Source organism: Epinephelus fuscoguttatus, linkage group LG18 (assembly GCF_011397635.1).
Source record: "Epinephelus fuscoguttatus linkage group LG18, E.fuscoguttatus.final_Chr_v1".
Lineage (NCBI taxonomy): Eukaryota > Metazoa > Chordata > Actinopteri > Perciformes > Serranidae > Epinephelus > Epinephelus fuscoguttatus.
In genome coordinates this window covers 13,938,290-13,964,140 of record NC_064769.1, presented here as the reverse complement: position 1 = coordinate 13,964,140, position 25,851 = coordinate 13,938,290, and the positions used below count along the sequence as shown (strand labels likewise).

Genomic DNA, 25,851 nt, shown 5'->3' with positions numbered 1-25,851 from the left:
AAATTGAATTAAAAACTCAGAGGTATATATTGCTTTGATTGGACTAAGAGATGTGATGTGCAGATGTTCCGTGTGTTTTCCAGCCTGATTTTATCTTGCACCAGAGGCTCCTATCATATAAAGAAAGCATGTGCCCTTTTCTCCAAACTATGGTTAAAGCTTATTTCTGTGTTACTTTGTGTTCATTTTCTGATGTTAATCAGATGTTCTCTTTCTCTGTCTCTGCTTGCACAGGGAAGATGCATGTGTCTCTGGCAGAAGCCTTGGAGGTTCGGGGAGGGCCACTCCAGGAGGAGGAGGTCTGGGCAGTGCTCAGCCAGAGCGCTGAGAGCCTCCAAGAACTCTTTCACAAAGGTATGAACACGTGGAATCAAGTGTCCAAAGACGCTTCCTAGAAATGATTGTACATACACACAAAACAGAGCTCACTTTTATTTGTCTTGCATGCTTTCTTATTCCATTGCTGTCCTGTTATTGAACAGCCTACTCTCTAAACCTGTCCAAACTACCTTTTTTAAATAAAGGGGCTAAATGAAAATGTTCTGGTGTCCAGATCCCATAAACTGCAGGTGCCATTTTGTATTGACATATTGATAGTATCGTTTACCGTCTCTCTCGCTCTCTGTCTGAAATGATTTGTTAACATTTTTATTGCAGCAGTGGATTGAATAACCCAACCAATCCATCACATCAACACAGAAATAAAAAGAAGCAACTCCAAGCAAAACAAACAAGATGAACGCTTTTCTACTGGGTCACTTTTGTACTAAAGATTCAGTCACACTCACACTCTAGAATGTGTAAAAGTTTTGGTGGCTGTTAGTTAAATCACAACACTCAGTCCGTTCCCTCACCTTATTGTCAGTATGTTGCATACTGGCTCTGCATCATTAGTACAATTGATGACTGTTCTGTTATGTTGAAATCATTTGTATGAGTCATATGTGCCTGTAAGTGTCTGTGATTGTCCTTGTAGCCAAAGATAGATAAAGCTGTCCCAATTCCAGAGTGTCTTTGCAACTAAAGTAAACTCCAACAGTGGGTGACTAAGGGAGGTTTAACTCTGGAGACATTGGACAGGATGTGAGTCAGCGAGCACCGCAGTGCCCTCCTTGTTGTTAAAAAGTTTGGGTGGTGCCTAGTCTCATGTGAAACTCCAGCGCACCTGATTATGTTGACCATAATTGACTTGTGTCATCTGAACACTTCTCCATTGACCGTGTGAATTTCCATGAAGCACATAACCAAGATGCCGTTGTGTGCATAAACCAGCTTGACCTCAACTTCCAGTTTTGCTGACTGGGTGTCATTGCAGACAATCCTGGCATGCTGGAGGAATTCCCTGTCATCAGTATGGCCTGTAAATATGCCTTTTATGCTGAGGTCACATTACAAAAAGAGAGAGTGTGCAAATGTTCTTCAGATATGGAGGCTACTGAGATAAAGTTGTGAAGATATTGAGGAAAAAATGCAAGGCTGGATACTTGGAGTATTTCAAATTATGTCAATTTTAGCTTTACATGATATTGTGCTGCAGAGACATTGATAGATAACACATCCTTGTGTTATCTCTTGGCCTCTTGTGTGTACTGTTTTAGACCTTGGAGTGAAGCTAAAATTTGAAGAGCAGATGTTTAACACTATTATAGAGTCACTGAGCTATGTATAGAAATATGTTTATCATGAGAGTGGATCAATAACAGCAACTATTTAAACTTAGAATTGTCAGACAATTTGTTAGCTGCTTTGGAAAGTTATTGTAGAGTTTTTGCTGGTTTATGCTTAAAAAGCATAAAAACAAGAAGAGTCAATGTCTTTGTTTCGCCGAAGCAGATGAGATGTTTGCAGTCATTTTCTTACTGTAGATGTATTTTGTTTCTGTCTGTCTGTGCTGTTGTGAAAGTAATCGTCGGGCTATTTCCTAATCTACAGTTTATTTAGCAAACCTTTACAGCACAGTTTTTTATCTTGTATGTAAACAGTAGCGGTTAGTTACTTTGTTTGTATAAGATTGATGTGTTTGAACAAGCAATGTGTGAATAATTCTGATTTGTTAGAGGTTTCCCTCTTCATGCTTTTGTCCACAGAATATGTAGGATCAGATAGACACCCTCTATCTATCCATTATTGATTGATTGCTTATCCTATGTGGGGTTGCGATGGGGCTGGAGCCGATCCCAGTTGACCCCGGGTGAGAGGCGGGGCACACCCTGGATGGGTCCCCAGACTGTCACAGGGCTGACACATAGGGACAGATACCAAACAGAGATAGACATTCCATTCACGCTCGCATTCGCACCTAGAGTCAACAATCAACTTAACCTGCATGTCTTTGGACTGTGGGAGGAATCTGTAGTACCTGGAGAAAACCCAAGCTGACACAGGGACAACATGCTAACACACATGAGGACCAAAGCTGGCCAAAGAGACACCAAAGTGTTTCCAGAACTGATTGCTGTTTTTGTCGTCTTTCTTTGTTTGGTCTGCTAGCCTGTCACTCTAATGGCATGTTTGCTGTGGCATTGAATGCATGGTTCAATCTACAGTGATTAGGCATCTACTTTTCGAGGGCTGCCTCTTAGTATAATAGCTCAGAATTATCCCATGCCCCTAATAGCTAAGGTCGTAGCTTATCAGACTGACAGACTACATTGTTAAAGGATAAAGAACTTACAGTTGTACAATTTGCTATCCTTTGAAGTGAGTGGGGAATCAAATGGGGCATGTCCGAGTTGTGTTTTAGAAATTTTTGGCTTCTATTAGATTGGACATTCAGTTACCATTAGGTATGGTTTCTGCTTATTTATGCAGTTTATTGAATCTGTTGATAAGTTTTTTTTTTTATCCACTAAGAAACCAGTTTGCTCTGGTTGAGTCATGCACTTCTACTCTGCTCTATTATTTGCTTGGCAAAAGATTTGTGTGGGATACACCTGGTAACCCAGTCTACCTGTGAGTAAGAGCTTCAAATGGTCACACGAGTTTTAAACAGGAAACTTATATTTACACAGTGGATTCCAGCTTTTGAAAGCAGATATTTGGTGCCTCAAATCCAGTTCCTCTGTTCGTCTCACTGCTCCTCTCAGAGTTAAGTATCAGTCAAAGAGAAGAATTTTGCAGCGCTGCTCAAACATTCCTTTGTATATTTTTAAAATGTTCTCTAACCATAGCGCTGGCTGTGGCTTTGTAGGAAAAGAGAATTACGCTGTGTAGCCATTCCTTTCTGCTTCTATGCCTCAACAGTTATTTTCTTGCAGGCTAAGAAAGCAACATGTGTTTTTGTTTACTTCAATCATCTTGAGTTTCCATAAACGCTGAAGCCTTAGCAAGAAACATCCACTGTGGTTGGATATGTCTACAGTTGCTGCATTCAGACTGCTTAGACAAAATTTGATGCTAGTATCGAGCTTGAAAACGCAGCTGGGTGCGTGCGTGTGTGCGTGTGGGCGTGTGTGAGAGACAGAGACAGAGAGAGAGATAATTCCTGGGAATTTAAATCATGGAAGTCCAAATTGTTGTTGTGTTTGTTTTCTTGTTTGCCTTCCTGATCATATCTCCAGTGGTTGAATTGTCTGTTTCCTTCTCCAGACCCTGCAGCCATGGGCTTCATCATCTCTCCCTGGTCCCTCCTGCTCATGCCCTCTGGCAACATCTCATTCACAGACGAGTATGTCACCCAGCAGGACTTAAGAGCCTTCACAGCCCCAGAGGTCCTGGAAGGGGTCTCCCTGACTACCGTCTCTGATATAGAGAAGGTATCAACCTTTACACAACCCATGTGGTGACAGAACCTTACAAACTGTTTAGTCTACATCAGGGGTGGGCGATATGGCCAAAATCCTTCACCATGGCATGTGTACTTTTATATCACGATACAGTAATTGTTCTGTAAATTCAGTTTAGAAATGGTTTAAAATAACCATACCATACCATACTTCATCACATGTGATTATTTTCTTCTTTTATTTGGAACTCCCATACAGACAACTGCCTCACGCAAGACACCACTTAAGTTAAAAACAAGAGACTCAAAATAGTAAAACTACAATTCTTTTGAAGTGGAAGCCTCAAGGTTTCTGAGAGCAACAATTTCAAGTGTTGCAGGTTTCTGTACTTACAACTTCACTCTCCTCCTTCATGTTCGCCCAAATCATGTTATCCTGTGAGGTAGCTGGATTCACAAGATAACATGAGAGTCCAGACTTGATTTGCTACATAGCCTGACCTAAATAGCTCCTGTGGTGTTGCCAAATCTATACCTGTGAATACATTGCTACCATCACACACTGTATACTGTCATATCCCCTTACCCTAATCTTCCAAGGCTAAAAGGGTGTCAGTTTCATCACCTGTTTCCAAACACTTGTGTTTTCCTGTTGTGGTGATATCTTGTAGTTTAAACTAAGCCTTTTACTGTTGCCCATTGAGTACCTTAAAGGTTACTGTACAGTTCTCTTCAGTTCTCGTCATGCTTAAGTTAAGTGTTTCACACCAAAACACGTGTTGTGTGGAAACCTGCATTGTTGATACCCATGTTTGCTAGCTTGCCTTGTTCTTCTAATGATTATTTGTCAAAAAGGCTGGTGTAGAAACCAGTGTTTTTTGTTTATTGTGACAGGGCAATAAGGTGTTAAATCAGAACACATTGTTGCATGAGTAACACAACACTGCAGAACTCTGGAGATACATCCTGGCTGTTCACAGATCTGTTGTGCAGTTGTTACATGCAGAACTGAATATGTCAGCAACTATATAATCTCCTGCAGTGCACAACTTGTTTTACATATGCACAAAACCACACCCCCTCTATTCGGCTCTCCCCCTCTGGTAGAAGAGCTAAAATCTTGCATGACTGGATTCCCGTCTCTGGCACGGCCCCACAGACCTCAACACGGTTTTGTGCTGAGTCAGTTTTCCAGCCCTGGTTGCGTCTCCCCAGCTGAGTTATTTCAGTGTAGAAAATCTAATCTGTTTCTCTCATTATCAGAGACTTTGGGTAAATATACGTCAGCTGCGAGTGCCACAATTTTCCTCTCACTTTTTCAGCATTTGGTATGGTATTGTTGCTTTTAATGGGCGGCTTTTAAATTTCCACCTTTTTTTTTTTTTTTTGAGAGAGAGTGCGAGTGTGTCTTTAAGTTTGCACTTGAGCTCTGTTCCTGAAAGACCTTGAAGGCTATGTTGCATTCTTTGGCAATCCCCGAATTATTCTTTCCTCTACCAAGCCCAACATTCAGGGGAAGTGATTTCTCTTCCAAGCAATGAGTGCAGAGTAATAAGGAGAGGAAAATGGAAAAATGTTTTTGGATTAAGGTTGAAAGCCCCTGTCTTTTTCCTTTCCAAATAAGAATGAATTCATCTTTTATTACACTCCAGCTTTAGTCTGTCTCTCTTTCTTTCACACACGACAGACTTATTTCAATATGGTTTAGTGCCTGGTTATCTGAATGAAACAAAACTTAAATTCCTCATCTTCCTACACGCTCACTCTTGTCTCGTTTTTTGTTTTTGTAAATTTATGTACTTTTTGACTCAAGACAACAAGATTGAAAGTAGTGTAATGTTCCATATGAATCTTAAGTGATGTTTTTGTTTACAGATGCACATGTACTCTCTGGGGATGACCTTGTTCTGGGGAGCTGACTACGAGATCCCCCAAAGTCAGGTAAATTATTACCAAGGATACTTCCAAATGGATAGGGATTATAATATGGGACCATATTTACACTTGGTAACAAGAGGTCATAAAATGTGTATTGTTTTTAGTAAACCTAAATCATTTCGCCTCTGTGTTTACAAAAAATAACTTTTGCTACATACTGTATCCAAACAAAGCTGTACCAAACAGACAGGTACAAGGAAACGAGCTGCTAACACATTAGCATTAAGTGATATTAAAGTGATGTCTTCTTGAAAATTGATACTCCTGTGATTTGACTCAAGATTTGTGTGACATCAGTTGTTAAACTAGCATACTTCGCATGTTAAGACTTGAAACAGGTAATAATGCTGTGCAAACACAAAGTAGGCTTTGTCAAGGTTTAACAGTATCTCCCGTTTTAGTGTTTTTGGCATCACATAGCGCTCAAAGTTACTCAGACGTTGCCAGTCACACTGGCACAACAAGATGGTGGATGGTGGATGGTGCACTTATGTGCGTGGCAAAATACAACTCTTAGTTCTTATTGGTACTGGTAATTTAAAGGAGATAAACACTTCAATCATTCTAATTTGCAGCCCAGAAACCACACACCCACACTGAAAGCAGACACGATGTTTTTCAGTGGAATCTGCCTTTTAACAAGATCTATATCTGAATACAACATCTGGATAAGACACAGTGCTAGCTTTAAATGCACTCTGGAATGTGTTTGAATCTGCCTAAACCTAGAGATGATCTTGCTCAGAGTGCATTCATATCTCTGCAAGAGTCAGCCAGGTGTAAGAGAGAGAAAGTACCGCCCACAGGTTGGAGATAGCATGACTCACACTCATGCTTGACATCCACGTCACTTCACTGAAGGGCTTAGGCCTCATCCGTGAAGGAGGTGCTATATTAGTGCAGTTTATAGCAAATATTAGGCCAAATGCAACACGTCGTTGTCTCCGAAGTAGGCATGTAAAGTGTCAAATGAAGTGGACACACTGGCTGTATAGACAACTAATTACCTTATTCTTAAGGTGTTTGTTTTTACTCACAGTGCCATCTTTGTACCTGCAGCTTTCTTTGCATTTAAATATATTAATTTCATTAACTTTGCAAATGAAACCAATGTAGCATGGTAGCACCAGTAAGTGTAAGTGAAATTTGACAGTTATGCACAGGAGTATAAAAAAAAAGTATTATATCTTGGTGATACTGATTCAAATCAGCATCCCCACCCCAAGAGTCATATACCTAAATCAGGGGTCTTAAGTGTTTTACAGGACAAGAACCCCTTAGATGAAAGAGGGACAGAGCAATACATATATTGTATAAAGCTGAGTTGCACTTGAAATAATTCTGTTAATATTTTCTGAGTCTTCTCTCCTTTGCGCTTGCCTATAGCTACTAAGTCATCAGCAGTTCTAACATGGCTAGGTGCATTAGCCTCACCCTCTGCGCTTTCACAAGTGGTTGGTGAGGTGGATGGTATGTCTCTTGCTCGAAAAGTTATGAAACGATCCTTTGTCAGCTCATAAGAATGTCCATTCACTTGGAATAATAATAGAGCTAAATGGCTAACATGTTTCAATAGTATGTAACTGTCAGTGAACTAGTTCACATCGTCGTCAGACAGGTTAGTGTTAGCTAGTGCACATGACTGCACAAGGATTCATGGGTAACAATTAGCCCATCACTGCTGTTGTGTGCTGTAAATGAAATTTTTGTTTGTTGTTGCTTTTTTCTATGAAGAAGCCAATTCATCTTTGCTAATAAAAGGTTGGATACATGTTAATTTGATTAAAATAAAACAAACAAACAAACAAACAAACAAACTTTGGCAGCCTCCTGCAGTAACTCTGAAGACTCCCTAGAGGTTGCGCATCCCTGTTGAAGAACCAGGACCTAAATGATGCTCAAACACAAACTCTGAAGAAATGTACACTGATACTGAACAGCCATGTTTTTTTTTATATGTTTTTGACATACAAAGCAAAGTATGTAAGTAAGATTTAGTAGGTAGACATTTAAAGTAGATGATGGGTTTGTGCTGGCAAGGCTGAGCTCTGCCTTCTTATCTGAACACAATGGAAGTCAACATGATATTACAGATATCAGATTCAGACATACCAATAGAGCTCAATACTTTACAGTTTATTCTGCTCTGGTCACTGTTTGTGTGTTGACTGTCTTCACTCTTTTTGCTGTGCAGCCTATGAAGCTGGGGGAACACCTAAACAGCCTGCTCCTCAACATGTGTGATGATGTTACAGTGAGTCGAATGTCGTTGCGCACGGTGCTGGACATCTGCAGCAAACACATAAGAAACTCTAGTTGTGACCCTCCCTTCTCCTATATCAGAAAACTGGTCCGGTTGGTACTGGGCAGCCTTTCTCAGGTAAGCATTTTTTTTTTTATGTGGGTCAAAAACAACATTCCAGTCTGCTTTTATTTTGGCTAAAGTAGAGCCCACACTCTAAAGGGACAGTTCACCCCAAAATCAAAAATGTGTATATTCCTCTTAACTGTAGTGCTATTTCTCAGTCTGGATTGTTTTGCCAAGTGTTGAAGATATTGTCAGTAGAGATGTTTGTCTGTGCAGATACAGGTGGCAGATGTAGCTTGGTAGAAAGAAAATAGATCCTACATGAAACTGCTAACAAGGTCTGTGGATTATCTTGAGTGACCATTGCTGTTCAGTTTTTCAAATGTACTTTTTTGGCGCTTTGAGCATCACAAGCTGAGTGCCGTCATGTTCCATTACATATGAGAGAAGGCAGACATCACTACAGCGGATATCTCCAACTCAACTCATCAAAGGAAACTAGATTGATAAATATCGCCACATGTAAGAGAATAAGCAAATAAATATTTTTGATTTTAGGTCGAACTGTCCCTTTAAGCTTTATCCCAGCTAAGTGCAAGTTAAAAGACAATTATCTGCTCTGTGAAAACACAGTAGATTTGTGGAATTACGCAACAGATAATGGGGTTCATGCTGATAGAACATGAGTTCAGGATGGATGACTCAGAGGGAATGACCCTCTAACTTCTGTTTTTTTTTTTTTTTTCCCTCCTCCTTGCTCTGCCCTGCTCCTTTCACACCCGCTCTTTGTTTTTCTTTCTCTCTTACTTCTACTCGTCGCCGGCTTTCTCTCAGCTGGACGGTCTGCTGACTGATAGAGAGTCTCTTCCGGAGCGGAGTAAGGAGATTCGAGAGAGGCTAAGGGGCAAGGGCTTGCCCTCAGGTAAGATGAGCTGCACTGACATATACACATTGAATACAGAGCTATATTTTCTTGGTGTGTTGTCAAAGGAACTTTTCTCTAGTGTAGAGAGAGATCTTTATTTATGCAGTGATTCAGATTTCTAGACTGCCAGTGCTTCATGATAAGTCTGGTTTCTATTAGTCTTCAGAAACACTTAGTATTCTTAATTTAAATGGCACAAAGTGTGGAGCAAGGACAAATCCCCACATCCTGGATTTGAAGGCTCTGTTGAGATAATGATGAAAATATTTTGGATAAGACGTTGTATTATCTGTTTTTTCTTGCCAGTGATAAACTGAGGTAATGCTTGAGTGTAGTTGGACATACTGTTTGGAAGTTGTTTGCATTGATCTTACTTTAATATAGAAAAGTTGGATGTAAATGCCTTCCCTGGTTGTCGAGCTATTCATCCCTTACATCCTTGCTCTCTGACTTTGTGGGAAAAAATCGAAAGTAGATGAGGAATAACACGCTGCAACCCCGAATCGGATTTAATTCAGGAAAATATGACCAAATCTTCCCAGTGGTTTCTGAGCGAACTCCGGCATTTTTCCAGGCCATGGAAAGGAGAGCGCAGCACAAACATGGCTGTCGTCCCGATTATGTAAGCACGGCATGGCATTGATTACAGATGCATATTTTGGAGTCACCAGTGAAGCTGCTGGTCGGCTGTTTGTATCAGTGCTTTGTTTCCCCAGTTGAGCACCAGCCAGCCCTAGGGAAAGTACATGCAAAGAGTATTATCCAGTTCTTAAGCGCCTTTCTTCTCAAGGAGCAGCTCTCTCCCTCCCGTATGCCAGTAGTTCCAAGTTGTAATTGCTGCTAGCGGAACTCAGTCATTGTCCCTTTTTTCATGTTGGACGTTTTATGTTGCCCTTTCTTCACTGCTGTAGTCCACTTATTGGCTACCCTACACTAGTATTAAGCCATGTTTCTGCCAAACACTTTCAGTATAGTACCCTTAGAACCCATAACGTAAGTGTGTGTGTTTATTCTCTCTTGACCAATCAACACAGTGTTTCTAGCTCGATCTTTTGGTATTGGATCAGTGTGACAATGAAAATGTAAAAATTGAACTGAACTTAATCGAACTGCTAGGTGGAAATGAGGCTTTAACTGAACAAACTTGTGGCAACAATTGACTTCTTTGAGAAAAAAAAAAAGACATCCCGATCATTTTTTGCTCAATCTAGTCTTTGTGTGCTTCCCTCAGTTCCTGGAAGACAGTCTGTCTGTCTTTGATGTGTTTCCCTGTTAAGACCAAGCGTATGCTTTGTAGATTAAATCACCACATGCAGCGTTTTTACAGGACTTAACGTCTCCCTCCGCTCTCCCGTTTCTGCGTCTCTTCCTCTTGTGTTTCGCTCCTGCTCATGCACATGTTTGCCTTCTGTTTATCTCTTTCTCTCTAAAACAAGAGCTGTCACTGGCAGCAGTGTATATGCAGCTGTCTGGAAAGGCAAACTTGAAATTTATGGACAGACAGTGAGAGCAACATCAATTTTTCAGTTTGAAGAAAGACACAGTGATGGATGAGCTGGACGCCTGTGCCAGAAATTGTTAGTTAATGTGGCGCCATATGTTTTATAGTTTGTTTTTAAATAATGGGGAAAATGCAGTAGCTACTGAACGAAACAGATATAGAAAATACTTGGTACCTCTTGAGGACAAGAGCAACATGCCATTTTTCTTTATTTGCTTTTCCTTGTGCTGTTGTGGGTTTACTTTAGAAATTAATAAGTTTTATTTGCCATTAATGACTGTTACATTTCAACCCCTGGGGCTGTATATCAGAAACTTCTTATTGCTACTACTAACTCTAATTAAATGCCATCGAGTCCAACAAATAACCAAGGGGAATTCAGTCGGGGCATGATTAAAACCATTGATATAAGAATTTAAGCTGATTTTTAGCATCTAACCAGCATTTATAAACCCTCAGTTGTGTTTTTGCACTGGATTATTAAATGTTATGTAAGCAGTGTCAGGGTTGTCTATCATAATATATTGTATTCTACAAATCTAATTATGACAGACTGGGGAATCTGAGGACATGCTATACGCCCACCCAATTACTCATTTACTTTAGTCTAATCTTTTAGTAGAGAGGCCATGAGAGGCCTGCAGCAGGTGCTCAGGCTGTTGAGGCCAAGCCAGGGTATCAGAGCAAAGGAGGGGGAGTCAGCAGTCGACTGTGCCGTTTTTAGTTGTCATGTCCTGCTGCTGCTGTTAGAAATGGTTGCCAGGTTGGACAGGCACTTAGGCATAATGAAGCGTACTGTATTTAGTTAAATTAAAATCCTTGTTAATCCTCTCTAGGTCCTTCTCTCATCATAAATACCACTTTGTGTATTGAGTGTAGTGTTAATAGTGATGTGTATTTCAGATAATGTCATCTGTTCACAATCAGTTTTATTTCCTTTTGATAACCTACTGAATTGTTTTACTTTGCTGGTATTCAAGATGGAGATTTGTGTTTTTCTGTGTTTTAAAGCTTTGAGTTCTGGCAGTGTGAGCTTCCACTCATGGTTCAATAAAACTTTGGTTCTCCTCTGTTCTCAGGGAGGAGTGCCGCCCCCAGGGTTCTAGAGCGCTACAAAGCCAGGACTCAGGAGCAGACGTCTCTTAACCGGGGCCTCAGTCGTTCCATGGGCTCTCTGCCAATCCAGGACCTGTTGAAGGGAGATGAGGGGGCAGCCCTACAGTATTCCCCATCTGACTATCACCCTAACTCCGAATCCCCCACAGAATTCTACCCCAGACCCCCCTCACTCCAGCACCAGCACTCCTATCCCTATCTGCACCCCCTTCACCCCCAGCAAAAGGGGCGACCTGTAGAACTGGACAGGAGGTCTTTACCCTTCTACAGTGGGGACGTGCGCACTAGTCAGGCCAGGAAGAACTGGGCTTCCTCAGTGGACTTGGCTTACATTGACCCAGAGGCTCTTCGTTTTGGGGCGTTGGAGGATGCGCGGAGGGGCAGCAGTGCCATAAGTACCCAATCCATAGGCAGGCGCAAGTCGCCCTTGCGGGCATCCAGGGAGAGGGATTCTCACTTCTCTGAGTTTGGTGGGCTGAAGAGTAGGAAGCCTCATCACCACTCAGCCTTATCGGTAGGCTCGGGCCTCCCTGGAGCCTATGACAGGATAAGGGAAAAACAGAGGAAACTTCAGGTGCTAAGGCAAGCAGTGGATGGTGAGTATACTTTCCTCACTTAAAAGTGCAGTAAAGAGGAGCATTTTTTTTTTCAGTCCCTAGACTGAGATAAATGTGCTCTTAAGTTTTTATTTGAGTCCTCCGGGTTGACTGTAAAGTTTTAAGTGTATATGTTGGAGAAATTCCTGGTGACATTTACAAAGCATGTCTAATGCCACAAGTATATAAATCAAAGCGGTACATAGGTTTGACTATGTAAGGCTTCCTCCTAAGGCACCTTTTTGTCCAACGTGTGTAACTTTCTGAAATTGACAGTCTCACATTCACACCCACTTCATGCTGTGATTGGCCAGATGTGTGGAGGTGAAAAATAAGTCAGGGTTTGGATATCTCTGTCAAGCTCTCTGTTTTCATACTTTACACAACCTATCTGTCATTTTTCAACTCTGAGCAACACTATGAACCAGCCTTCCAGGAGAAACTGTGTGTATTCCCACATTTAAACAATATCATGTCATTCCCCCTGTCTTTGCCAGCCAGCTTTTCACCCTGCCTTCAGAACAGCCATGAAAACGTTTGCCCTATGCTGGGGTCAGACAACATGATGTATAAACCAGTTCCATCCTAGTATAACCTGACAATTACTGTGCACATGACACATTGTGGATGATCTTAGTTTTGTCCTTTCCTGATAGTTTGATAGGAATGCACCTTTTAACAAAGAATAATCTGATATTTTTTTAGTGTTAGGTGTGTAAAGATTCAGTCTTGACACTTCTAATATCATGGCTTTCCAACACACTGCAAAATATAAAAAAAACCATGCTCACCTTGTTTTGCAGTCACAGTTTTATTCAGATCTTTTATTTCTGCCTTTTCCTCATTGCAACAGATAACACTCAACAATCACCTAGTCATAAGTATTGCAGTATAATGGGATTTTGGTGACAGCTAACAGCTTGGTCATGTGTCATCATCAGCATTTAATGTGTGGTGCCGGTACTTTGTCAGAACATGTAGCGGGTTGGCTTCAACAGTTGATGATACTACATCAATGTCATGTGTTTGGTAGCCCACAATTTCAAAGGGGAAAATCCCACAGACGTTTTCAGCTTTATTCTGCTACTGAGACAATGAATAAAATCTCAGTAAAACAGAGCCCAGCTTTGTCATTGAGATACACAGAAAAATGTCGAACTGGGTTGTAAACTGAATTCATCAAGCAATAAAAGGGGGTATGGCAGCTTGGGTGAAAAGGCTGCAGGGAGCCATCAGCTGTGCCGTTCTGAGAGATGAAAATGTGACAGCGATGAGATGACGTGAGCAGACAGACACCCGGACTAGTTACAGGTTGTGTGTCCATTTGTAACTACCATGTGGGATGGGTGCTGGCTCGAGTGAAGTATCGCTGGTGGTGGCTGTGCAGCAGTGTTTAGACAGAATGTATGAGTCACTGGTACAGAGGTTTCCAAATGGCTGATTCTAATTACAGGCCAGCTTAATTCTAGCCTGCTGCTAACTGTCACACATGCTATATAGCCAGGACGCTTTCTCTTTTTTTGCTAACATGACTGTAAACACACAGACATAGGAACGCATACGTGCCAGGTATTTACAGACTCACTTTGTGTAATCACAGGCTTAGATTGAGCACACACAACACAATTGTTTAACACCTTAGCAGTCAGCCCCAAGAGCTTTATGTTTCTCTCAGGAGCTTATTGGATTCCATAGGCAGGCTAGTTTTATGCAGAGTCACAAGTGGCTATACGGTTCTGCTGGCCACCTGGGGACAGTGGAGGAGAACGAGGGATGAATGGTTTCATATAATAAGCCACTGTCTTCTGCCTCTTCTTCCTTTTCCTCCTCCTGCTGATTTCCCATACTCCCCACTCTTCAGCCCCTTCCAACCTCCAGCCTCCCTACTTTGCTGGCAGCTATTTTTAATGCTGACCGAGCCACCAACCGACGGCATTCTTCTCCTCAACTGTGGCTTTTTATCCCCAGCAAGTCCTGCTTTCCTTTCCTTCCCTCCCCTTTGCCTTTAGCTGATTGTAATCAGAGGCGCTTGGCATTTTTTATTTCATCTGATGGTGTGAAGAGCAGAGCGGAGCCTCTCTGCCTAGCAGAGTGTTAGAACAAGAAATAAAAATGATGGCCAGCCTCTGTATATTGTCCCACCTATCTCACTGTGGGCATGCTCGTGTTTGCTTGTTTAAAACCGAGAGGATTATCTTTGTGTATTTTTCATGTTATTAGTTTCTAATTGGTATTAACTTATGGTTGATGACAGACACCATGGTGACGCAAAGGAATGTTTACTCCCATCAAAACTCACTGAGGTCAACTGTGAAGACTGAGCCAAAATATTTCCCAGAGTTTTTCGCTATAGTATGAATGGAGCCTAATTGTGCACAGACCATTTGCAGGGCGGTGTGGATGTGTTACTTGGCAGAGACCTTCTTTTCTTTCCTTTTTCGCTTACTTTTTTCTGTTCTTTTCTGCAGGAAAGTGATGGCGCGGCAGTGGTCAGTGCTCTCAGGTTTCACCCAGTTACACACTGGTTCTCTGCCTTCTGTGTGTATGCATTTGCAAATCACGCTCAACTGAATATGTATTACATGAACATAACTAAACATTGTGTGTGTGCATGCCGGTGTGTGCATGGGCATGTTTATACCTGGTCCCCTATGTCTCACCCCAGTGCGCCTGCAACCCCTACTCCTCCCCCTCCTCCTCCTCCTTTGGTGCCAAGGTGCTTCAATCAGTAGAAACTTTCCTTGCAGACCTGGAGGCTGTAATTGGAGTCATGCGTAGCGGATGAGGGAATTCCAAACATTATTGGACTTTTCCGGCACTTGGCAGCGGGTCATGTGGCTTTGGGCCGGGGTGGGTCCAGTTTGGACAACAATACAGAACATTGCTGCCTCAGGGGAAGGGGAGGTGTTCATGAAAGTGAAGCTAACCCTCACATTTTCATAATTATATTACAGTTTGATTTTTTGACTGAAGGCTGCAGTAGGAAAGGTTATAGTGTTTGTAAGGCTTTTATGAAATGCATTTAACCATTAGGTTTATTTATGATCCATTTTAATCAACTGCCTGACCCATTTCATCGTCACATTATGCATAATGTCTAAAACAAACACTATAAAGCTACACAAGCAGTGTAGAAATTTCATGAATAGACATTTTTCTATTAGTGGGCTGTTTTCCCACACTATGTGCACATAAAACTTCACCTTCACAAAATCTACATTGTATGTTTTTCCTCTGAGTCATGTTAACGTGGAGGTTTCTGTAAGCTATTATCCATTTAAGTCCATGCTTTAAAGGGAGTTCCTTCTTTCTCCTTGGGACCACCAGACTTTAAGTAACCTCACAGCCCGAGTTTGTGTCTCTTCTCAGCTTGAGCACCCCAGAAGGCCATAACCTATAGAAACTGCTTGTGTACTCACAGACAGCTTGTGCAGTTCTGCAAGGAATCAAGGAGAGAGGAATAATAAAACGTGGGAGAGGGTATGGGAAGATAAGGTGAAGGGAGGACAGAGAAGTAAGGAGATAAATGTGGGTTGCATTCATTTTTCCCTGGAAATGATGCTTCTCCTCGTTGTACGGACTGTTTTTAAACGTGACTCCCTACACTGAGGAGAAAACATGATGAAACCGAGTTGGCAGTAAGTCGAAGAATGAACGAATGAACTCCTGATCTTTTGGCTTGTTAAACCTTAAGTATTGAATTACCACTAAAACGTGTTGACAGTAACTGAAATCCTCCTCTATTTTTACTTTATTTCATTGTCTTATTTGAATTTATGTGTATGTGTATGTATGTGTGTGTGTGTGTGTGTGTGTGTGTGTGTGTGCGCGCGCATGTTTGCTACTTACCAACTGTACTCCTTTAAGGTGGAAGAGGAATATATATTTATACTTCCTGGAAAAGAAACAATAGCATTCATTGAAGAGCAGCACTGAGAAGGAGTTATGCAGCACATGTTTATCTGAGTCACCCTCTGTTTTACCCTTATGCTGCCTCACTTACTTAATTAAACATACATTCTTGGCAAGGTATTGCTGTTCATCTCTGGACTTAGCTTTGACCCTTTTTGTGTCTCTTATTGCTTTGAGGTACAGTGAGTGTTTGGAGGGCATGATGAAATGTCGGTCCCAGGTTTATTTGAGATTTCTCCAAGCATACTCATTCACCCTCAGGTTAATTGTGACTGAGCAACAAACACATTAGACACTTGTGGCTTGATGAAAAATTAGAATTTTGTTACTCCATAAACCACAGTTATTTAAAAAAAAAAATCACGGAAGGTACATTTTTGGTTCTGTTGGGCTCAATATGCAACTTAATATAATGCAACATAATACCCCTGAACTATATATTTAGACAGCCTACCTCAAACTGTTCACCAGCAAATTTGTTTTTTCCATTATTGTTTGCATTGTGGTCTTTTCTGTTATTTTTGTTGTGGATGTTTCTTTAATAGTAAGGTTAATGTTCATTTAATGGCAGATTTGTTGGAATAACCTCAAATACAATCACCCACCATTGCTTCCTGCTTATTGACAAGCCAGTGTGTTTTGTTGTTTATTTTCCTCGTCTTTAAACATAGTTTTACAAAAACAGCACATAAAAATACTAGAAAACTGTTATCACATCATAAACAGTTTTTTATTTGCCCCTGTTGGAAAATCCTGTTGATAGTGGTGGGCCATGATGACAGAAATGGTTGTGATGTGCTCTTGTTCCACCGCATGATCTTCCTCACTTCACCCTTTAGGTCCCCAAATGTGTCAGGCCTCCCCAGTAGCAATACAGCAGACAGTGTAGGACAGGTGACTGTGCACGTTTGTGGGTATCTGTGCATGTATGTGTCAATCTGTAAGTCTTTGTATTTGCTTTGGTAAAGCTAAGATGGTGAGTGGCACAAAAGAAAGTTTATCTGTGACCCTTTTTAATGCAGATGACACTTATCTCATGACTCACTCACCAACAAAAGATGGAAAACTATTTTGGGTCATCATCAGAGCTGTCCTCTTTCTTAGTAAGATTATAGCTGCTGCTTTTATTTATGATCTGAGAGATGCTGTACAGTGAAACTCTTCTGAAGTAAAATGCCTTGGCAGTGACAAGGGAATGCCATTCATTTAAACTATGTAGCTGATACTGAGGAGCAGGACTTTCAAGTTCTGTGTGCTAGCCAAAGAAAAACAGGACACACGAGGTCAGTGTGTTTTGAACATTGTTTATGGTGTTTTCCTGCGTTACCACAGATTTTCAGTACATTATTGAGTTTATGAGGCTCAGAGAAAAGTAAATCATCTTAGTGAGCAAGACAAAAGATTCCACCCTCAACAAAACACTCTCTAACCTGACAGGAGGCATGCCTGTGTACACTTGTGCTGAAGCTGCTTTTCAGTGTAGTTACATATGTCTTTCATTAAGAGTGTTTACCAACAGCATGAGTAATACCTACTTTGTGTGCCTCAGTCTGGTTTGGGGTTGCCATCAGTCTCAGTAGGATTTGGAGGAAGTCTTGCTGGAGAAAACAGTAGCTTGTCAGTTCACCTGCTGTTCAGATCTAATAAAAAAAGTGATGCAACTTTTTGTAAGGGTCTGTGTTGAAAAAGAAACCGCTTCACCTTAACATCCCTCACAACAGAAAACAAGTCCATATAACAATTTTGAAGTTGACTCATGTGCATGACGTATATGTTTGATTCATTTCATCATTTCGCAGACATCCCCTTATATTACTGCATGGTTCATATTATATTATTTTTCAAAGATGGGCTGATGGTCTTTCTCCTCCCTCAGACCCGGTCCACACCCACCAGAGGTACCACAGTGATTACAGTTCATCCAGCGAAAGCCCCTCAGTGGCCTCCTCTGATCCAGACTACAGACAAGGTAAAAGATGCCCCTGAAGAGTTCTTTATCGTGATTGTTTTTCTTTTCACGGAGGCGTTTATGGTTTACTCTGTCATGTGTGGCATATGTGCGAGTGCAAACCTTTAGCAACAGGAAGCAGGTACTGCTTTTTCTCCAGTGTGTTAAACACACTTTAGAAAGGAGTGTCCTCAGACTATCAGAAGGTGGAGATCTCTGATTGTCTGGTGGCGAAACTACCCATCCGCTAACATAAAGAGGGGTGGGGGGGGTTTGACCTAAACTGCTGCCAGCCACCAGGGGCGAGCAAGATGGTTTGGCTTCACTTTTGGAGAGCTGTCATGTTGTTTATCTTTATTCAGGGTTCTCACTGTCATTGAAAACCTGGAAATTAATTAAGAAATTTTCTCAATCACATTTTCCAGGCCTGTAAAAGTCATGGAATTAGTTAAAATCATTGATTGGTTCGAGAAAGTCATGGAATTGTGTGTTTATTTTCTGTGGCTGTCGTAACTTAGCTCTAATATGTGTCGATGTGTGACGTATTGTTAACCATCATATACATTTCCTCATTTGCTCCCTGCGTTCCGTCTCTCCCTTTGTGTATGTCAGCTAGCTTGAATTATGTTTGAATAGCATTAGAGTCTGATATGTTTAAAAACCGCCATGCAAGTTTGGCAAGAATAAAAAATAAAATTATTTTGGGTCCTTGAAAACTCAGAAAAGTCTTGAAATTTTGTCCATAAAATATGTGGGAACCCTGTTTGTTACACAACAGAAGTAAAAATGCAAAACCAGAGTAGGCTTCATTTTCAGAATAGCTAAACTCTTCAGTCCAGTAATATCATGCCCATTACCATAGACTAAATAAATCATCAAAGAGCAAAAAGGAAATAGCCACACAGGGGCTTCATGGTTCTCAGTCATGTTGCTGATCTGGAGCCTTGCTGGGTTTCACTTTCGCAAATCTAATCAGATTTACACCTGGAACGGTGAGTGTATCATTTAACAGGAAAACCAGCAGCAGTCTGGCCAGCAAAGGCTGGGATTGAAAGCCACTGGCTAAGGATATCAATTATTCTTTGTTTCCGCTGACCGCTGACTGTGGTCTGTCCTGCTCAAAGCCAGATTCCCCGCTGTCTTATTGCCAAACCTCACAGGGCACACTTTGTAGCCTAAATACGGTGAGGTGCACCACTCTCCGTTTTCTCGTTTTGTTTCCAGGTAACCGCAAAGTCATCTGCTGTCAGTCACGTACCTGGTGCTGCTAATGGAGTTAGACCATGTCCTTCGTGAAGTAGGATTGCACAAGATGACATACCTTCAGTGTCAATGCAAAGTTAAATTGCAGTAGATGACGTAGACTAGACTTCAATATCGTAACAGTGTGGGAAAACATGAGTCTGGCTGTTGAGCAAAACTCACCTCAGATGTAATCTTTTGAAACTGAGCTACAGAAATATCCAGAACATCTGTTGTGTGAGTTGTAATGTTTCAATTCACCATGGATATTGATTCACTGGTTAATATGAGAGTTCAGTGCAACCTGTTATTGGTTTAGAGATATTGTACATGATTAGAGAAAATATATACTCAACCACAGTGTCAGGGGGTAGTAAGAGGCTTGGGATACAATAGACTCATAATATGTAACTACACTCATGTATTTATATCAAGATATATTAGTTACAGTACTCATAGAGGCAGTTTTAAATGCAGTGGGATTTCAGATGTGCTTTTGTTTTTATAATATTCACTAATTATGACTAATTTACTCAACTGTCAGTGAAGTGGGAGATGAAGCCAAGCAAATTTATTCAACATGGCCTCACACCCTTGCTCCATTTATCAATATATCCACTGGTTGCACCCTTGCACAAAAGTTTGACATTGAGCTTGGACAGCTGTGAGGAGTTCAGATCTACTAGTGGAAGCGGTGCCAGTTTTATTTGGAAATGGCTAAAATATATCAAAGGTGGTCCAAAATGAAAGGCTGTTTGAATTACTGTCAGCTGAAACTTGCAATAAGTCATGACTTCTAAGAAATGGAAAGGCTCTTAATGTGTAAAATGACTATTTCAGTACTGGCTGACACATATTGTTGCTGTAATGCAGTGGTGGTACTTTGTGCAGAATTTCTACTCACGTCAACAGAGATCCCATTTGTAGTGCTGTTTTGACATGATTTCTGAAACTACATTTTACACGAGTGTGGGTGTCTGCATCTGGAGGGGTGTGTTTGCTTGCATAGTGTAAAAACACAATTTACTCCTTCCTGTGTGTGTCTGTGCGTGTGTTTATGTGTGCGTACACAGCTAATATTCCCATGTCTCCTCCAGCTAAGAAACCAGGCGAGGTGAGGAGGTTTGGCTCCCAGGCGGCCCTGTCCTCTGAACATGATGCCCTGTCGCTGACGAGTCACAACACACACAGGCACAGGTAACACACACACACACACACACACACACACACACACACACACACACACACACACACACACACACACAAACTATGTATACAGCTGGCAATTTAACAAACAAGCTACCAGTGATGTTTTCCCCTCTAAGCATCCAATCTACAGGTACTATTTATTTGATCCATATGGAAATCTATCCATGGTTACAGAGAACACAGAACAGGGATGCCACCAATGAAGTAGTCCTGTTCAGTCCTCAGGGCCACACACAACTGTTGTGGCTCAGCAGGGTCAGCTCCATGCTTTGCAAGTGAGGTCATCTGGTGTGACATCCACATTCAGCAATCTCTATCTCTTTAATCTCTGGCATTACAGAGAACTGCTGCCTGCTGTTGCCATGCCTGCTAACAGAAAAATCAGATCAAAATCAAGCACAGAGCGCTTGTTTCCCCTAAAAGAAAATCAGCTAGTATTTGGTGTCTTTTGTGTGTAAAAACAGTGTCTGACATACCCCGCTCCTGCTGCCACTTTTAAGTATTTATTTTATGGAGGAAGAAAAAAGAACCTCAGTAAATAAAAGACAAATCTCGCAAGGCATCCAAACAGTAGTCTTGTTTCTGTAAAGCTTTTTGACGATATCATACTGACACTAGCTCTCCTCTTCTTTTCTCCTCTTCTCTGCTCTCCTCTGCCTGTAGGCTGTATGAGGGGGCAGCTGATGAAGGTCTGGTCGGAGCAGAGCTGCTCCTCCAGAGGCAGGAGGAGGAGGTGCAGCGGCTCCAGGCCCACCTGGCCAGCAGGCTGTCCAGGGCAAACCTCTACCCCACAGATGACCCCTTGGCCCCATCTCGCACTTCCATGCTCGACCTACGAGACCCACTCCACACCTCCTCTGTGCCACTTCGCAAACCCAAGGTCTTTACTCTTTATGTTTTAGCAGACTCAAGGATATGCTTTAAATGATAATCTGTGATGCTGAGGATCATTTCAGTTATCTGGGTCTTATTTTTTCTTCATAAACATTAATTTTGATCACAAACAAACTTCCTTTGTTACTATAAAAATATAGACAACCTATAAATACACACCCATGACTCAGCCAACTCCTGAAAGTGATTAAAAGACATCTTTTCAACACACACACTGCCATGGCAACTCCCTACATCCAAGGCCTGACTCTTCATCTGTTGACGTTTGTTAAAACTGCAAAATTTGATGATTGATGTACAATTTCTCACATGAGCTCATTGGCAACTTGGTTGTTGATGGCGTGCTCTGTAAATACAAATTGCTGACTTGAAAACATAATTCATGTCAGCGTCACTACATTAATTACAGCTATATGTGATTGTGGTGCTAGTGGGATTTTTTGGGTACAGCTGGATTTATCCCACCTACTGTCACAAATGTGCTAACACAAGTGATAAATGTAGCAGCACTCTGCTGATGTAGGCAGTAAACCTCAGATACTGTATATTAGTTATATTCTGATTAGCTAAATTATACTTTATATAGTTTATGGTAGGTTTTAAATTGATGTAGTTTTGGATGTCGGGGGGAATTCTATTGGTAAAACAAAAACCTTTGAGCTGAAGCAAAGGAATCTTGCTCCTCCACTTGTGGTGAGACATGATTGCAACAGAAAAGCTACAAGGAAGTGTGCGCAACACTTAAAAAAGCATCACATGAGCTGTTGTCATTGAAATTTAATGATTACAGCAGCTACTAAAACAGGTTTGAACCTGCAGTGCGAGTGTTATTCTGTAGAAAGAAAGTAGGCCGTGAATGTGTTTTAAATATGTTTTGTACAGTTGCTCATCACTCAAAACAAATGATTACATCGTAAACACAATCAGTTTCATTAATAACTGAAAAATATATGAACAAAGAACCAGGTTGAAACTATCCCTAAAGAAAATAAATGTTCGCCCGGTAACAATTTCTTTCTTTCATCACACCAATGACAGAACTTCCTTGGGCCTGAGTTTGTGAAGATGGCCAGTGAGCCCCCTGTTGCCTTATCTGTTCCCTCTTCAATAATGGTGAGGATGTAAATGTAATGCCACCTTTGAGCCAATGTTTTCACATTGTTGTCACAGAAACTACTTTATTTTGTAGTTGTAAATCCATTACTCCTTCCTTTTTTTTCTCTACCTGAAAGAAACGCGGTAAAGTGGAGGAAGTGCAGAGGAAGGTGGGTGTCGTGCTGCTGAATGGCCAAAAGCTGGAGCTGAGCTGTGACATCAAGGCAGTGTGTAAAGATGTTCTTGATATGGTGGTGGCCCACATCGGGCTTGTGGAGCACCATCTCTTCAGCCTAGCATACCTCAGAGGTACTGTATGTTGCTCCTGTGTGTGACTGTGATCTGAGTTGCATGTATGCATGTGTTTGTCAGATAGCATTAATTTCGTTAATGAAAACTATAACTAAATATGTTCGTCAATGGCCTTTTTTCCATGACTAAGACAAGATGGCACTGACATCATTAAACACTAACAAGGACTATGTAAACATGCAATATTGTTGACAAATTAAGACGAGGCTAAAATGTATTTTTTTTTTTAAAATAAAAAGTACTAAAATCTCTCTTAAGTTTTGTTAACAAAAAAAGAGGATTTTTTTTAATGCAGCAGTGAGTTTCCTGTGCAGTGTGCATCTTATCAGGACTACACTTGACAGAACAAAATGAGCACAGTCAGGGGGACTTGTAGTAACTTGTCGTTAAATTAAAGTTACAGTAACAGTGACAAAAACAGGGCTTATGAGAAAGAAACAAGTTGATGTTTTGGCCCATTGCGTGTTCACAGTATTGAGCCATAGGCTAGTTGCTGAATCATGTTGGTTCAGAATAAACATGCAAATCAGAACATGTTCCATGTCTGAATTTATTCCTTGAATGGATACCGTCAGGCCACTAGACCAGATGTTTTTTGCAAAGTTGCATTCTTAATCATTCAATCTGTGTTTTTCATTGGATAATAAGGATTTTGTTTGAAATAAATGACAAAAAGGTTCATATAATACGATGAACAGAAAGGAGTAAAATGTCAAAAGTTTTTATTGACTAAAACTAAACTACAGTAAAACTAAATATTGATAATAAAACTAAAACTTGACTTAAAAAACAGGATGTGGTTGACTACATAAAATCTAACAAGGACATTTCACACATGACTAAGACTAAATAAAAAAATAGTTGACAAAATAAACACTAGACTATCAGGTATACGTGGGTGATCAGTCCTCTTTATTGTGTGCACTTACTTGTAACCATATTTCTTATTATTTAACCAGTGTAAGCTTTGTCACTGATCCAGGTTTACCCTGGTTCTCCACCACTATATTGCTCCGTTGTTCCGTCACTTCCCTCTCTCAGCCACAGTCTCCCCCCTCATTGTCTCTCCGTTTCTCTTGATTCAAATTCCTGCCATATACACACGAGAATGCACAGTTACATGAAAAATGACAACAACAAAAAACACGCATACTGGAAAATTGGTTGGACCTCGTTGGGCTTTGGCAGAAAATTACAGCTCTACTTTGAAATGGCGCATTATTTATTCTAGAGCAAGTTTTCTCTTTTTAAAGGTCCAGTGTGTAGGATTTATTGGCATCTAGTGGTGAGTTTCCAGATTGCAAACAATTAAAATGTCTCCCTTGTGCCAAGCATGTAGGAGAACTACGGTGGCCAACATGAAAATGCAAACAGTCCAAAGCAGTGTCTGATTTGTCTTTTCTGGGCCATTGTCGAAACAACAGTGCAGACACCATGGGAAGGGACCCACTCAGTATGTACACTGAACAAAAAATTTAAACGCAACACTCAACACTTCACTCTAGATAAAACTACACAAGCATTGCATTTAAATTTTTGTTCAACGTAGATAGAAATAGCTCATTCTAAGGAAGTGAAAACAACAAATCTTAGTTTCAGTTATTTTTACACTGGCAAAAACATAGTTATGATTATTATATTCCATTTCTGCCAATACATGCCCCTAAATCTTCCACACTGGACTTTAAATGCGAGGTATAAAACCGTGAGATCACATCTCAAGCATATTAGATGTGATCTGATTAGTTTTTAGTGCAGGGGATCATGTTATTTACATATAAATTTATTTTCTACACCTGATGTCTCATTGAATATGCAAAATGTTGTGTCAAGCGGAAAGACATTACTGATTAATGTCTTCTCACTTTGACTCCTCTCACCTGCCCTAACCTTCTCCTCTTGAAAATCCTACAAACAGAAAATGAGTTTTTCTTCGTTGATCCTGATGCCAAACTGTCCAAAGTGGCCCCAGAGGGATGGAAGGAGGATCCTAAGAAGAAGAAATCTGATGTGCCTTTCAATCTTTTCTTACGCATCAAATTCTTTCTTGATGACGTCAACCTCATACAGTAAGTGTATATTTCGCTAGTGAGATCCCAGGATCATACCATATTACAGATACAAATGTTACATAACAGTAGACCCATGTGTTGGTATAGCATGTTACATAAAAATAAATCGCAATAATCCAAAATGTCTATATTTTTCTGTGTGTATCAGGCACGCTATGACCAAACATCAGTACTACTTACAGCTGAGGAAGGATATCTTGGAGGAGAGGATGCGCTGTGACACAGAAAATGCCATCCTGTTAGCTTCACTGGCACTGCAGGCTGAATTCAGTGACTACCAACCTGAGGTACCAAATCTCTTCACTACATATAGTATTTGTCATCAGTCAGCTAACAACACTTGATTTTTTTTAAGAATGAAAGAGTATTGCTGAATCTACACATTTGAAGTGGAATGTGAGATAAAGACTTGTAAAACTTTTTAGAAACAAAAATTAAAGAAGTTGAATATTGGTCTCAGCTTTCTAACACCTTAAAATACTGTAAAAATCAAAGATGTTGTGAATTGTGAATTGATGTTGGAATATGATCCAAAGAAACTTGCACGAGCTTTTATACGCAGGCAGGACCAGAGCAATGGACATTTACAGGTCTATCAAAGACAGCAGTAACACAGCTTCAGCTGATCCAGAATGCTACCAGGGTTGTAACAAGGACCAGAAAAGCTCAGCATGTAACTCCAGTTCTCAGATCACTACAATGGCTACCAGTTTCTCACAGAATTGTATTGCTTATCTATAAATCACTGAAGAGTTTAGGTCAAGATACTTGTTATACCTCCTGACCCAGTATGAACCTCGCAGTTCTCTCAGGTCAACTGGTTCTGGATCATTGGTTGTTCCTAGAGTCAAAACTAAACATGGTGAAGCTGCCTTTAGTTTCTGTGCTGCTCAGACTTGAGACAATGCTGACTACTTTCAAATCCAAGCTGAAGACCCACTTGTTTACTATTGCTTTTATTTAATTTTCTTTTAAATCAAATTTATTGGTTAGTTTTATTGATTTTATTCTGCGTGTTTATGATCGTGTGTTCGATTGTTATTATATTTTTACTCTGTG

General features: G+C 40.7%; 1 protein-coding gene across 6 annotated transcripts in view; it reads left to right on the top strand.

Moving 5' to 3' along the window:
* The window catches only part of ptpn13 (protein tyrosine phosphatase non-receptor type 13), a 53,332-nt gene that overhangs the window by 5,436 nt on the left and 22,045 nt on the right, over positions 1 to 25,851 (top strand). For all 6 annotated transcript variants that reach the window (XM_049603699.1, XM_049603698.1, XM_049603700.1 and 3 more), the window contains exons 2-14: positions 235 to 354; positions 3,589 to 3,755; positions 5,600 to 5,665; positions 7,857 to 8,042; positions 8,805 to 8,892; positions 11,476 to 12,108; positions 17,897 to 17,989; positions 20,308 to 20,407; positions 21,083 to 21,299; positions 22,352 to 22,426; positions 22,546 to 22,717; positions 24,639 to 24,789; positions 24,941 to 25,079. In XM_049603699.1, the coding sequence (XP_049459656.1) occupies positions 240 to 354; positions 3,589 to 3,755; positions 5,600 to 5,665; positions 7,857 to 8,042; positions 8,805 to 8,892; positions 11,476 to 12,108; positions 17,897 to 17,989; positions 20,308 to 20,407; positions 21,083 to 21,299; positions 22,352 to 22,426; positions 22,546 to 22,717; positions 24,639 to 24,789; positions 24,941 to 25,079 (2,202 nt within the window). In that variant the 5' untranslated portion in view covers positions 235 to 239. The remainder of the gene's footprint in view (positions 1 to 234; positions 355 to 3,588; positions 3,756 to 5,599; positions 5,666 to 7,856; positions 8,043 to 8,804; positions 8,893 to 11,475; positions 12,109 to 17,896; positions 17,990 to 20,307; positions 20,408 to 21,082; positions 21,300 to 22,351; positions 22,427 to 22,545; positions 22,718 to 24,638; positions 24,790 to 24,940; positions 25,080 to 25,851) is intronic.